The 15141-nt window shown below is 44.9% G+C and overlaps 1 protein-coding gene across 10 annotated transcripts in view; it reads right to left on the bottom strand.

Moving 5' to 3' along the window:
- Nucleotides 1-15141, bottom strand: part of RBMS1 (RNA binding motif single stranded interacting protein 1) — a 531713-nt gene that overhangs the window by 207751 nt on the left and 308821 nt on the right. Inside the window, exon 1 of one of the 10 annotated variants that reach the window (XM_073634062.1) lies at nt 1329-1776. The exons of 7 other annotated variants lie outside the window; for them this stretch is intronic. In XM_073634062.1, coding sequence (XP_073490163.1) covers nt 1329-1379 — 51 coding nt within the window. In that variant the 5' untranslated portion in view covers nt 1380-1776. Of the gene's footprint in view, nt 1-1328; nt 1777-15141 lie in introns of those variants that run through there. 2 more of the 10 variants (XM_073634066.1, XM_073634068.1) reach the window with 2 other exon arrangements.

Raw genomic sequence — 15141 nt, 5'->3', positions numbered from 1 at the left:
TATGTGTCCATGACATCAGATCACAGGAAAGATGGCATCTGTCCAACTCTGGATCACATATCTGAGCATGTACAGGACAATGGATCACAGCAGATCTATATTCATAGCTATAGCCAGCTTTTACTTTAAATCTCATCTGCACAGCAAAGCCAACAAACATTTGTGCTTGTATGGGACTGCTAGATCACATATGTAACCAGGACAGCAGATCCCATCAGGTCTCTGTCTAAAGGAGGACTCTACACCACATCTGTAAAACCAAGAAAGCAGATTCCATTACCTACAAAAGGACAGCAGATCACATCTGTACAACCAGGACTGCATCTATATCTGCACAGCCATTCATGCAGATCCCTCTAATCTGCACACCCAAGACAAGATTTCATCAAATCTTTGTGCTTGTACAGGACTACTAGATCACATAGGCAACCAGGATAGCAGATCCAATCAGGTCTCTGTGCCTAAAGAGGATTCTACACCACATCTGTAAAACCAAGATAGCAGATCCCATTGCTTACAAAAAAGGACTGCAGATCACATCTGTACAACCAGAACCCCCATCAGATCTCATTGCCTACAAAAGGACTCGATCACATACAAGCCAGCCAAGCAGACCACCAGATCCCTATGCCCATTACAGAACCCAACATCTGCGCACCCAGCACAGCAGATTCCGGAGCCCACCCAGGACATTGGATCAGATCTGCACACCCAGGACATTGGATCAGATCTGCACACCCAGGACATTGGATCAGATCTGCACACCCAGGACAGCACATCCCATCATCACCTCTTCCAGGACTAGATCACATCTATTCCACCAGGAGAGCAGATCCCATACAGGACCGCAAATCACATCTGTCCACCTTGGACAGCAGATCCCATTGTCTGTATAGGACTAGATCACATCTGTTCAGCAGATCCCTGTGTCTACCAAAGGACACTAGATCCCATCTGTGCAACCACCACTGCACATCCCATTAGATCGCTGTGACTTGTAGTTCACCCAGAAAAGAAGAAGGTCTTTCTCCGCCCAAGGCGGACCCTATAGAGAACACATCTGTGCAGCCACGACATCAGATCCCCGGGGACCGGGTGGGGAGAGGGAGGTCGGAGGGGAGGGATCGGGAGGGTTGGGGGATCCCCAGGGACCGGGTGTGGAAGGTCTGGGGCTGATCTCCGGGGATCGGCAGAGTTGGGGGACCGGGTGCGGAGGAGGAAGGTCTGGGGAGGCAGTGTTGGAGGACCGGGTGGGGGTGAGGAAGGTCCTGGGGGTGATCCCCGGGGATCGGCTGAGTTGGGTGCGGAGGAGGACGGGGATCTCTCACCTGCTTCCTATACGGGGTTCTCACGGGGTTGCTGCTACTTGGAAAAATCATCCCCGTTCCGGTGTCGGGTCCCCGGCCGTGTCCGTCCTCCGGCAGCGATGAAGGTAACTTTGTATCTAAGTTTCCCCAAAGTCCGCTCCGGTGTCTCCAGCTGCGAGCGGCCAGTCCCGGGCTACACAGCGCCCACCTCCCCGGCTGTGCCCGACCGATGCTCGCCCCCCGCTGCTCGCTCTTCCTCCCGTTACCCTGTGCTTGGCGCTCCGCTCAGTTGGCTGACTCTGCCATCAAAGCGAATTCATTGATCTGCCAGAGACTTCCCCGCAGAGCCGATCCCACCTACCACGGAGCACACCAAGGCCAGGCGACGCGGGGGGGACCGGAGGACTAGGGGGCTGGGGCCCGGGGGATCGGGGCTTTGTACGGAGGACACGGAGAGGCTGGAGACGCAGGAGAATTGGGGTGGAGGTGTACCCGGGAGAGAGATACACAGCCCGCCCCGCTCCTCCGAAATGACAGGGAGGTGGTGCGATCTGAACCCTCCCACCCCCCGGGCTGAGAATGGTTTGCTCCAGCGAGCATACCATACATTCCACAGTGCAGCCATCACCTCCTTCCTGTGCTCAGAGCGGGCGGCTGCATGGAGGGTGTAGAGGGGGGGGGATCGGCTCCTTGTCTGGGGGAGATCACCTGACAGCACCAGAGCAAGAACTGCTGCAGAACCTCTTTATAAGAGGAGATCAGCCAGGGAGGGCAATCTGCTCTGACCTGGAGGACTACAAGTCTCAGCACACACGTCACTAAAGTTTAAATATATATATATATATATATATATATATATATATATATATATATATATATATATATATATATATATATATATATATATTTATTATTTCATTTCAGGTACTTATATAGCGCCGTCAATTTACGCAGCGCTTTACATATTCATTGTACATTCACATCAGTCCCTACCCTCAAGGAGCTTACAATCTACGGTCCCTAACTCACATTCATACATACACATACTAGGGACAATTTAGACAGGATCCAATTAACCTACCAGCATGTCTTTGGAGTGTGGGAGGAAACCGGAGTACCCGGAGGAAACCCACACAGGCACAGGGAGAACATGCAAACTCCAGGCAGGTAGTGTCGTGGTTGGGATTCGAACCAGCGACCCTTCTTACTGCTAGGCGAGAGTGCTACCCACTAGACCACTGAGATAGATTTATCCCAGATATAGATCTATTCTCTAAAATATTAATTTGTTTTATATCACTTTCATAAAAAAAAATAATAATAATAATGAGAGATAGATATAAACATTTTAGTTATTTATTACGTTTTGGATGAGTATTGAGGGTTAGAGCCCCAGCCAGGTTTTTACTACCACCTATGTCCTCCCATGGTGGCCATACACACACTTCAGTTTTATTATCCAGTCAGTACAATCGAATTGGCAAATAATATCCATATCTTCCCTTCTGATTGATTCAGACCAGATTGAGATTAGATCTGATTAAACTGGGCATAGGGCAGAAATCAGCATCTATCAGTGCCCTGAGATGCTTTGTTCACGAATACCATTGCATTTCGATCAGATGTTGGGGTTGCATGAGGTTAAATAGAAACGCTATCAATTCACAATCATTCATCGAAAACCCCCTTCCCCATTGTCCAGTTTATCAATTGGGTTGTTGACTATAGATCGATTATTCCTAGCGAGAGATTTCTGTCGGATAAGAAAAATCAATCAAAGCCATCATGGTGGCCATATATAGAACAGAAAATTGTATCAAATACTTACTGTAATTTCCCTTTCCTGGCACCAATCGTGGTAGTATGCTGCCATATTGGCACCAGGAAAATATGATTAAAGATACAGGTTAAGGAAAAAAAAAAATAAAAAAAAAAAAAAAAAAAAAAAAGGGTTCTATGAATCGATCTGGACAGAAAGTCAAAATGTAGGAACGTGGATGAATCATTAGGTCTATGACTATAATCACAAAATGAATCAATATCATTAAGTGTATGGTGCATTGAACAATCTCTCTGATCAGATTTTTCTCCTGGGCATTAACTTAGTCAACAATGTGATTGTATTTAAAAACAGTGCATGTACGGACAGTATTAATGATCATATTGATCCATCTGCTTTCCTACAATCAGATTTTAGATCCAGACTGATCAGAATAATTTCTATTAAATTGATCAGTTTTAAATAGATAAATATGGATTATCAATGGTGGCCATACACAGAACACATTTTGTTTTGTCAACTGATTTATTGCCTGGGAGGAAAGTAGAACTGGAAAAATTGTTGGATGGGTCATACACTTAAGGATCATATTGATCTACTTTCCAAGGATTAGATTTTCTGTTTGAACCAATCAGAATAATCTCAATGAAATTAATGGCACTATGGGGGAGATTTACTAATAATCTAGAGCACTCAGAATCTGGTACAGCTGTGCATGGTAGCCATTCAGCTCCTAACTTCAGCTTGTTAAGTTAAAGAAAAAACTATAGGCAAAACTCCCCCCATATGTGATAGATTAAGACAAGGTTATAACCCCTGTAAAGTTTTTTTTTTTTTTTTTTTTTTTTTGTGCCCTCTGTGTCCCTATGACTAGATTTACCTTCACTTCCTGCCCCATAGCCAAAACAGGAAGTGAGAGGAAATCCCTGCAAATTAAAAAAGGAATCTCATGAGGACCCCCAGGTTCCACTCTATTACTTTTCTGGAGACAACCCAAAATGCGGGAATTTTCTTTTACTTTCAATGATAATGGCAAAAAGGACAAATAGAGAGGGTGAACCTCCCTAACGGGGGCACAGACAGCATTAAAAACTAACAGGCGTTCTAATCCCTCTCCACTCTATCCAAAACTAAAATAAACAAAAAGTTTGCCTTTAGTTATAATGGGCTTTGACAATAAAACCTGGAAGCTGATTGGTTACTATACAGAGATGCACCAGGTTTTGCACTCTCCAGTTTTAGTAAATCAATATTTTCTCTTTGTCATACATTTGATCATTAGGCGTGTGCCCACCACAAGTGTATGGCACATCGAAAGAACCTTTTTCGATCTCCTATCGCATTTTTCTCCTGCACATCTAGTGACAATATACAATCGTATATAAAATCATTCTGTGGAATAGATTGGAAGTGATGGGATAATCCAATATTTTGAGTTGTCACCAGAACAGGACCCCCCCCCCCCCCACAGGGGGCAATTTTCCTAAAGAAAGCATTTCCCTCATTTCCTGTTGTCACTACAGGACAGGAAGTGAAATCTTCCTTCTAAAGAGACACAGATGGGCTTAAAAAAAGTGTGTGTGTGTATATTTTTAGTATGGTAGTATGGGGGTGTGTGTGTGTGTGTGTGTGTGTGTGTGTGTGTGTGTGTGTGTGTGTATGTATTTTTAGTATGGTAGTATGGGGGGGGGGGTGTATAAATAACAAAATTTCCCCCCAATCTGTGTCTCTTTAGGAAGATTTCCCTTCCTGTCGCAACAACAGGATAGAAATAGAGAGTTTTTTTTATTAATAATACATTCCTAAATAAAAACCCATTTGCTACATTTTATAGATCTATTATTTTCAATGATCAGTCACACTTCTCCAAGCTACATAATACTTACAGAATCGCTACTCAACTGGAGGGAATGACTCTGCTGGGCGCAGCAGGGGACATCATCGTCTCGTGAGCAAGCTATACCAAAATGGCAACCACTGCAGTTTATAGCTAGACTTTGGGGTACGGCGCTCATGGTTTCCCAACGCGCTTAGATTGCAATTAAAAAAAAATACAAATTACACGATCTAAAAATTTACACTAAAAAAACAGAGGCTGTAGTTGCATGGATTTGCAGCTATCTGTGTTTTCTGCCCTGCCTCAGTGAGGCTCCCCTGTAAAGGGCACTCCTAACTCTGATATACAAGATTCTCCATGTTGGAACATATATATATATATCAGTGAATAAATTAAGAGCAGGTATGCCTGGAGGCAGCCCATCCCTCCTTAAAGGCAAAGGGGGTCATTAGAAGCCCAGTAAGAGCACAATGGCTGGGATTTTTTTTTTTGGTTTGTCCTGTGCAAAGCCCTTCCATGTGCACCTTGCTTCGGATCTAGGTATAAATTGGGGTGGCTGTCCTTTTTGTGTAGCTTGCTTGCTGGAATTGGCGCAGGAACACATTGTACACCTTCAGCTGCCATTGTGCTCTTTGTAGGCTTTTATTGTGTTCCTGCGCCTTTAAGGAGGAAACCTCCAGACATGCCTGCCCTTAACAGTTGTGTAGTGGGTAGCACTTTTGCCTAGTAGTAAGAAGGGTCACTGGTTTGAATCCCACCCACGACACTACCTGCCTGGAGTTTGCATGTTCTCCCTGTGCCTTTTGTGGGTTTTACTCCGGGTACTCCGGTTTCCTCCCACACTCCAAAGACATGCTGGGAGGTTAACCGGATCCTGTCTAAAATTGTCCCTAGTATGTATGAATGTGAGTTAGGGACCTTAGATTGTAAGCTCCTTGAGGGTAGGGACTGATGTGAATGTACAATGTATATGTAAAGCGCTGTGTAAATTGATGGTGCTATATAAGTACCTGAAATAAATAAATAATTTATCCATTGCTATATATGCTGAAAAATGGAGACCCTCAAATATAAGAGTAAGGATAGCACTTTACAGAGGAGCCGGTGTAGCTGCCACACATATGTGCAATTGAGAAATATAGAAAAGTGACAGAAAAAAAAAAAAAACCCAAGTGGTCTATTAAGGCTCCATGCATACTAGTGTTTTTTTAAACTAAAAAAATGCTGGTAGTAGCATTTTGTAGTAGTGTTTTAGGAGCATTAGTGTTGTATTAGCATTTTTGCAATAAAAGGGGGGGGGGGGGGAGCTAAAAAAATTTTTAGGAGCGTTTCTGCTGGAAAAACGCTCCAGTAAACCCTGTAAAAACAATTAATTTTTTTTTCTGCTCCTAGACACTGAAACTCAAAAAACGCTAATAGCCTAAAGTAGTGTGCATAGACACATAGGATAACACCATACAGCTTCTGGGAGCAGAAAGAAAATGCTAATAGCTTCTTAAATAAAACCGCTAGTGTGCACGGTGCCGAAGTGCTTTATTTCTTTATTTTTTGGTCTGAATATAGATCTGATTGTCCCAAGCATGTCTGAATGCAACAAACAGCTTTGGTTTTATTGCAGATTATTAGTGTCATTTTGTTTTATTTGCAGGCTAGCTGGTAAGTGTGCTGGGAAAACTTTTTGTTTGTGCACTGTCCTTCTTACCGGAAATTCATCAAGTTTTCAAGTGATTGTAAAGATTTACATTTATTTTTCTAAAATAACAAGCTTGTTATACTTACCAGCCCTGACCCTCCTCCTCTTGGATCCCCCTGTTGTTGGTCGTGTTCCTTCTCTTCTACGAGTGCCCCCATACAAGCCATTTCCAATGAAGGCTTTTATAAAAGTAAAGGTGGTATTAAAGGATAAGTTCACGTTTTGGAACTTAAAGTAGATGTGCACCCCTACCTGTCCTAAACAAGGGTAAAAGCTCTGAAGGCTTGGGTAGTACATTGTATGTTCGTTTACTTTTAAAACCAATCCATCCCTAAAACTTGTCCCCTACTTGGACATTGGAAACAATAGAAGTTGCCGTTGTGAGACAGGTTAGTTTTACCCTACTGATGATGTGTGGTCGCAATAGTAATCCTGCTCAGTACAAGAGGAACCGCAGGTTCCCAAAGAAACAACTAGAAAGTTCAGAAATATTTAGTTTTAATATTTTTATATAGGGTAACCTAATAATGAAATTACATTTTCAATTTTTTTTTTAACTTTCCCCATATGTCACAACTTTTTTAATTATACAGTTTAACTTCCCCATATATTATATTAAAAAAAAATATTTTTCTATGTATGCTGGGTAAATGGGAGCACATATAGTGAGGGGCTTCAAAGTTGACACGTTAATTTTTTTTTTTTTTTTACATTTTGAATAGAGTAGGGGTGGATTAGAACTTACGATCTGTGTCCCATTGGGAACATTTTCCTTCACTTCCTGTCGCAGGGACACAAGAAGTGAGAGGATATTGCTTTTTACTTTACTTTTTTTTTTTTGGGTCTGCATTTGGTCAGTGAAGACTAGATCCAGACCACTCCCATGCCAGCTGTGTAGCAACAGATCGCTTTGAATAGTGATTTATTGCTTGGTGCAATCAGCAAGTAATGGATCACTACATGCATTTATTGCTATAGTGTAGAGAGACCCTAGACCAGTGATGGTGAACCTTGGCACCCCAGATGTTTTGGAACTACATTTCCCATGATGCGCATTCACTCTGCAGTGTATTGGAGCATCATGGGAAATGTAGTTCCAAAACATTTAGGGTGCCAAGTTTGGCCATCACTGCTCTAGACAGAGCTGAAACAGCTCTGCATCAGCTTCCAGGTTTTTTATGTTTTTTTTTTTTCCCTCAAAGCTTAATTGAAAAAGCTGAAGTTAGAAGTCGATTGGCTACCATGCACAGCTGCACTGGATTTTTGCACTCTCCAGTTTTAATAAATCAACCCAACTGTGTTCAGTGATCTGCTACAGCAGTGGTCATCAACCCTGTCCTCAGGACCCACTAACAGGCCAGGTTTTATGTATTACCTTGGGGAGATGCAGACTAGAATACTGCAATTATTGAGCAGCATATGATATCACCTGTGACGTATTTCAGTTATCTTGCAAACCTGGCCTGTTGGTGGGTCCCGAGGACAGGGTTGATGACCACTGGGCTACAGGCCCTCTATGAAGCTTTGTAGTCTACAGGCATCATTCAGATATCCTCATAGTGGCAGTTCCGCTGCTTGATCGTTCTTACAGGCAACGGGAGGGAACACCCCCCCCTCCCACCGCCATCCGGTGCTTCTCCGGGCCCTCCCATTTCCATCGTGGACCCGGAGAAAGAATCGACTGCCACCAGATGACGACCATAGAGATTTCCGGTGACCACATGGTCACCAGTCATCTCTATGACCGGCATAGGCCCGGGCGCAACGTTATGACATTACGTCTGGGCCGCGTATGTAAACAAACCTGCGATCGTGGCTGGTAAGCATGAGATTGTGGATTCTTTTTTTTCCAATCTCCTGCTTTCCAGCCTGGAGGAGAGATGTGGGGTCTTATTGACCCTGCATCTCTACATAAAGAGGATCCGCCACAAAAGATTCCTATTACAAGGGATGTTTAGGCTACTGACATAACACCCAAAATTTACTGGCACAGCCACGTTTTTACTGACATTTCCAAAAGTTACAAAATTACAGTTTTAAGTGCAAATGAGAGTATTTACGCTACAAATATGCAATTAGCAATATGATTTAACCACTTCCCGCCCGCCCTATGGCGGATTGACGTCCGGGAAGTGGTTCTGTTATCCTGACTGGACGTCATATGACGTCCAGCAGGATAACATGCCGCAGCGTGCATCGCGGCGATCGGTGGATCAGTGTGTCAGTCTGACACACCGCTACACCGATCTTGGTAAAGAGCCTCCGGCGGAGGCTCTTTACCACGTAATCAGCCGTGTCCAATCATGGCTGATCACGCTGTCAATAGGAAGAGCCGTTGATCGGCTCTTCCTCACTCGCATCTGACAGACGCGAGTAGAGGAGAGCCGATCGGCGGCTCTCCTGGCAGGGGGGGTCTGCGCTGATTGTTTATCAGCGCAGCCCTCCCTCAGATCACCACACTGGACCACTAGGGATCGCCACTAGGACCACCAGGGAAGGGGCAACATGTGGATGGCCAGGTATGTACCCCATGGCCATCCACATGTGCCCAGTGTGCCAAATCTGTGCCAATCAGTGCCCACAAATGGGCACTGATTGGCATCATTATGTTGCAGTGATGCCCAGCAATCCACCCTTAGGGGCATCACTGCAAACAAGCAGTATCATCAGTGCCACCCATCAGTGTCCATTCATGCCACCTGTCAGTGCCCATCTATCAGTGCCCATCCGTGCCCATCTGTACCAACTATCAGTGCCACCCATAAGTAGCCATCAATGCCACCTATGAGTGCCCATCAGTGCCGCCTATAAGTGCCCATCAGTGCCACCTATGAGTGCCCATCAGTGCCGCATACCAGTGCCACCTATCAGTGCCCATCAGTGCTGCCTATCAGTGCCCATCATCAGTGCCCATCAGTGCCACCTCATCAGTGTCACCTCATTGGTGCCACCTCATCGGTGCCCATCAGTGCCACCGTATCAGTGCCCGTCAGTGCAGCCATATCAGTGCCCGTCATTGAAGAAGAAAACGTACTTATTTACAAAAAGTTTTAACAGAAACAAAGAAAAACTTGTTTTTTTTCAAAATTTTCGGTCTTTTTTTATTTGTTGCGCAAAAAATAAAAACTGCAGAGGTGATCAAATACCACCAAAAGAAAGCTCTATTTGTGGGAACAAAATGATAAAAAATTTGTTTGGGTACAGTGTAGCATGACCGCGCAATTGTCATTCAAATTGCGACAGTGCTGAAAGCTGAAAATTGGCCTGGGTGCGAAGGTGTCTAAGTGCCTGGTATTGAAGTGGTTAAAGTAGATAAGGCAAAGAAACATATTTCTTATTTTATTTTCGATATAGTAAGTAAGTAGCTCAGGGACAGGACTCAGGAGGGTGAGAAATTAGAATGGGCGCACACTCACATAAAATTCACTCTCACAGTGACAATGACAGCGATGTGCAGCAGCACAGATGATGATGAGACTTCTCTGACACAACATGTCCCCTCCTGAGTCACAGTGACAGTCTCTCTCCAAGCCAAGCGCTCCCTCCAGTCCACTCCAGTCTAAACAGCACTGAGGGGTTCCGGTCCCAGCTTTCCTTGCTCCAATACCGCAGACCCGCACATGAGGCTCTGGCCACTCTGCTTGGCTCCATTGCACCATGACATCACACGACATGCTCAGGCACCGCCTCCGCCTGAACTGCCCAATCACACTGTAGCAGGCACTGGGATGGTCTCAGCCAACTCCGGACCAAGCCGAGCGTCAGAGCCATATTTTTTACTGGCAACCTTTTACTTTTACTGGCATTTACTGGCAGGAGAAAATTGCCTGTTTTTTACTGGCTGCCGGTAAAAATACTGACGGTTGCCAACACTGGTGGTGTGTACTAGGCTAAAGACTGGCGATCTTTCCTTCCTATATCAGTTGGGCGATCGGAATCTTCCGCCACCATAGATTTGAGACGATTGCCTTATCAGTCTGAAAACGGTCAGATTGGGTGACTCCTCTTCCATGTCTGCGCCCAGTTTTTAGTCGTAGATTGCACATCCTCCTCTGCCTGACACGGTCACCTCCATTCCTCACTGCAAAGCTTATGGAGCAGCTGTAGATTTTACTGTAGTGAACTCCAGGGTGGCCTGAAAGCTGAAAATCACAGAGCTTAGCAGAGGTGGGGGCATTTACCGTCAAGGACACGCTGCTCTTGGTCACCGCTAAGCTGAAGCCACACTTAACACAGAGGTCATCGGTTTCATTCACACTGATGCTCCTTGCCATATGTTCAAGCTTTACCTGTGTTAGCTGGTGTAAACCCTGCCCGCTGACATATGTACAATAAGTTAACTCTTTTATCCAAGAAAGGAATTCTTTTTACTGCATTCTGTCAAGCAAGATTAAAGAGCTATGACGTGTTTAGTATTCTGTCCTGGGTCAGAGGTTTGGGTCGCACCAAGGACACAATATACAAAGAATTTGTATGTTACCCCCATTTTTTGGTGCTTTCCATTCCAAAATCTGATAACATATGGCGAAATTAACTACCGAAACTCATCCTACTGTGGTAGGGGCATTGGATTGTAAGTTCACAGACTACTGTCAAGAATTTAGGGCCCATTTATGTGTATTTTAATGCTTCTAACACGCTATAAACCACGTGTTATGGGGAAAAGGAGAGGAGCTCACAGAGACGTTACAAAGAGGCAGTGAAACACACAAAAAAATAATAATAATTGGGGTGTCGAAGGGGGATTGAGGCTTTAGCCTATCTTAAAATAAGCAGGAGTACTACTTGAAATTATATGGATATGGTCAAAGTCAAAAATTGATATTATATTATTTTATATTTTATTTCTCTATATTGTTAATTCTGATTAACACAGTGGCAAGATAATCAATAGATTGTGTTATATTTTGAATTCACTGTGCATTACATTGTAATGATTTTACTATGATGATTATACTGTAATAATTTTTCTTTAATGATGATGAAAAAACTTGAATGAAAAAAAAAAAAATATATATACTGTATACATGAAAAATAGATTACAGTGTCATTAAAGGGGTTTTAAACCTTCAGCCCGGGTTCACACCTATGCGAATTAGAGGTGCGTTTCCGCACCTCTAATTCGCATAGCAGGAGAATTTGACTGGCTCCCTATGGAGCCGGTTCACATACCTCCGGGGCGGCTGCGGTGCGCACTGCACAAAAACGCTGTGCGTCTTTGGCTGCGTTTCAGGGCCGAATTCAGGCATAGAATCGGCCCTGATTCGTCCCTGAAACAGTGAACAGGGACGCACAGCGCTCCTGTGTGGTCCGCAGCGCATTATAGTGTGAACCCGGGCTCAAGATTTTTCACATCTATGCATTGAGGTGAAAAACCTCCTGTAATGCTGCAGACCCCCCCGAGCCCCCGTTTTACTAACCTGTACCCCCTCTATTACGTCCCGGGGATGAGCACACCAGCAAAAGCCAATGTCTCAGGCCCTGATTGGATGGATTGAAAGCAGCGCAGTCATTGGCTCCCGCTGTTGTCAATCAAATCCAATGACCTGGGGGGACAGGGCCGAGTCATACATTCGGCTGCTATGGATGCCAAATGAATGACTTGCCCGCAAGGTAACCCCCCCCGGGAGAGCGCTTCTCCCAGGGGGTTATCTAATGCAGGGAGGAGCCGTGAGAGCCGCAGAGGGACCCCAAAAGAGGACGTTCGGGGCCACTCTGTGCAAAACGAGCTGCGCAGTAGAGGCAAGTATGACATGTTTGCTATTTAAAAAAAACAAAAAACGAAGCTTTAGTGTCACTGTAAGGTATTTGTTACCCCAACATTTCATATTCCTGATACACTATATTACCAAAAGTATTGGGACACCTGCCTTTACACACACATGAACTTTAAAGGCATCCCTGTCTTAGTCCGTAGGGTTCAATATTGAGTTGGCCCACCCTTTGCAGCTATAACAGCTTCAACTCTTCTGGGTGTGTCTATGGGAAGGTTTGACCATTCTTCCAGAAGGGCATTTGTGAGGTCAGGCACTGATGTTGGACAAGAAGGTCTGGCTCACAGTCTCCGCTCTAATTCATCTCAAAGGTGTTCTATTGGGTTGATATCAGGACTCTGTGCAGGCCAGTCAAGTTCCTCCACCCCAAACTAGCTCATCCATGTCTTTATGGACCTTGCTTTGTGCACTGGTCCAAATCATTTGGTGGAGGGAGGAATATAGTGTGGGGCTGTTTTTCAGGGGTTGGGCTTGGCCCCTTAGTTCCAGTAAAGGGAACTCTTAAGGCATCAGCATACCAAGACATTTTGGATAATTTCATGCTCCCAACTTTTTTGGAACAGTTTGGAGATGGCCCCTTCCTGTTCCAACATGACTGCACACCAGTACACAAAGCAAAGTCCATAAAGGCATGGATAAGCGAGTTTGGGGTGAAGGAACTTGACTGGCCTGCACAGAGTCCTGACCTCAACCCGATAGAACCCCTTTGGGGTGATTTACAGCGGAGAATGCAAGCCAGGCCTTCTTGTCCAGCACCAGTGCCTGACCTCACAAATGCGCTTCTGGAAGAATGGTCAAACATTCCCATAGATACACTCCTAAACCTTGTGGACAGCCTTCCCAGAAGAGTTAAAGCTGCTATAGCTGCAAAGGGTGGGCCAACTCAATATTGAACCCTATGGAATAATGCCACGTACACACGATCGGAATTTCCGACAACAAATGTTCGATGGGAGCTTATTGTCGGAAATTCTGACCATGTGGAGGCTCCATCGGACATTTTCTGTCGGAATTTACGACAACAAAAATTTGAGAGCTGGATCTCAAATTCTCCGACAACAAAATCCGTTGTCGGAAATTCCGATCGTGTGTACACAATTCCGACGCACAAAATTCCACGCATGCTCGGAATCAAGCAGAAGAGCCGCACTGGCTATTGAATTTCCTTTTTCTAGTCCCGTCGTACGTGTTGTACGTCAGCACGTTCTTGCCGATCGGAATTTCCGAAAAAATTTGTGCGACCGTGTGTATGCAAGACAAGTTTCAGCAAACATCCATCGGAAATAAATCCACAGTTTGGCTGTCGGAAATTCCGATCGTCTGTACGTGGCATAAGACTGGGATGCCATTAAAGTTCATGTGCGTGTAAAGGCAGGCGTCACAATACTTTTGGTAATATAGTGTATATTTAAATGGCTGCTTAGCGATCACTATAAAAGCAATATGAAGAATATTTCAATGTTAAGTTAAAAAATGACGTATCTGGTAACTGTGTTTTGGTTTATACATTTTGCATTTCTGCATACATGGCAATGAATGGCTTTCAATGGGAATACGCTGGTAATTTTGTTATCCCCACACATGCATAAAGCTGTATACCCCTGGACTGTCTGCATCTGATGGGCTTGTTCCAGCACATGTGGATGCTGCATAGAAAATAGTTATTAGGAAGTCATTTGTCCTTATGTATGAGTACCCTCCCTCACTTGGCGTTTGCTGAATGTTTGCACCCCAAACCTCTTGGGGACATCCTAGTGAGATCTCTGTGCTCCGTTCCTAGGCCTGCACCACTGCTGTGGGGTTTCCACTCTCCCTTTTAGAGTTTTATTTTATATTACAGAGAATGCAGCAGTAGCCGAGGCGGGCGGAAACGTTCTAGGTGGACAGGTGTGGAGAATAAGACGGGAGATCTGGAATGACTAAAATAATACTTTTGAGTGGATTGAGCATTTGGGAACATGGAAGGGTCTGAGATACAAATTTGGATCCTTATATAGTAAATATAAAAATGTTATAGATGCTGTAAGTTAAAGCTGACCTCCAGCCAAAAATAACAAGATAAAGACGAATTATCCATTAAAACATAAAATAAAAACAGCTTGTGCTGCAATATTCACCTTCTGCCTAGAGATTTCCCCAACAGTGCTCATTTCAGCCACTAGATGTCCTCAATCCGACAGCCAGCATCATTCAACCCACTTCCTCTGAGCTCAGATCTTCCTAGAATCACCCCAGCCTGTGACTGCAGAACGAAAGGTGAAGCGGCACAGTAATGAGTTTAGCTCTTGGCAACTCTGCTTTCTCCTCCTATCAGCATGCACAGGAACTAACTGGCCCCTTGTGCTGTTTCTTCTTCTCACACTGCAGCACTGCTATACAGAGACTGCAAGGAGATAGCAGGTCAAATTCAGGTCAGGGGCAGATCCAGGGGGGTGCCACGGGGCAATTGCCCTCTCCGAGAATGCGGGAGAGAGCGCAGGCGGCTGGCTCAGCGGGTGAGAGAGCGGGCGGACCGGGCGGGTAAGAGCCTGAGAGAGCAGGCGGGCTGCTGGCCAATCAGGGAGCCGGCAGGCGGGGGAGCAGAGAGATGACATCATCTCTCACCGCCCGCCCTGCATCCCTGCAGTTCTGCCCTCACTGTGCAGGCAGCCGCGGGCAGCAGAGAGATTAGATCATCTCTCTGCTGCCTGATTGGTAATCTGCTGCCTGACTCTCTGGGACAAAGCATGAAAGTGACACAGCAAGTGACA

Source organism: Aquarana catesbeiana, linkage group LG06, assembly GCF_042186555.1.
Source record: "Aquarana catesbeiana isolate 2022-GZ linkage group LG06, ASM4218655v1, whole genome shotgun sequence".
In the NCBI taxonomy this organism is placed as follows: domain Eukaryota; kingdom Metazoa; phylum Chordata; class Amphibia; order Anura; family Ranidae; genus Aquarana; species Aquarana catesbeiana.
Note: the sequence above shows the minus strand (reverse complement) of the source record. Positions and strands in the feature narration are given on the sequence as shown.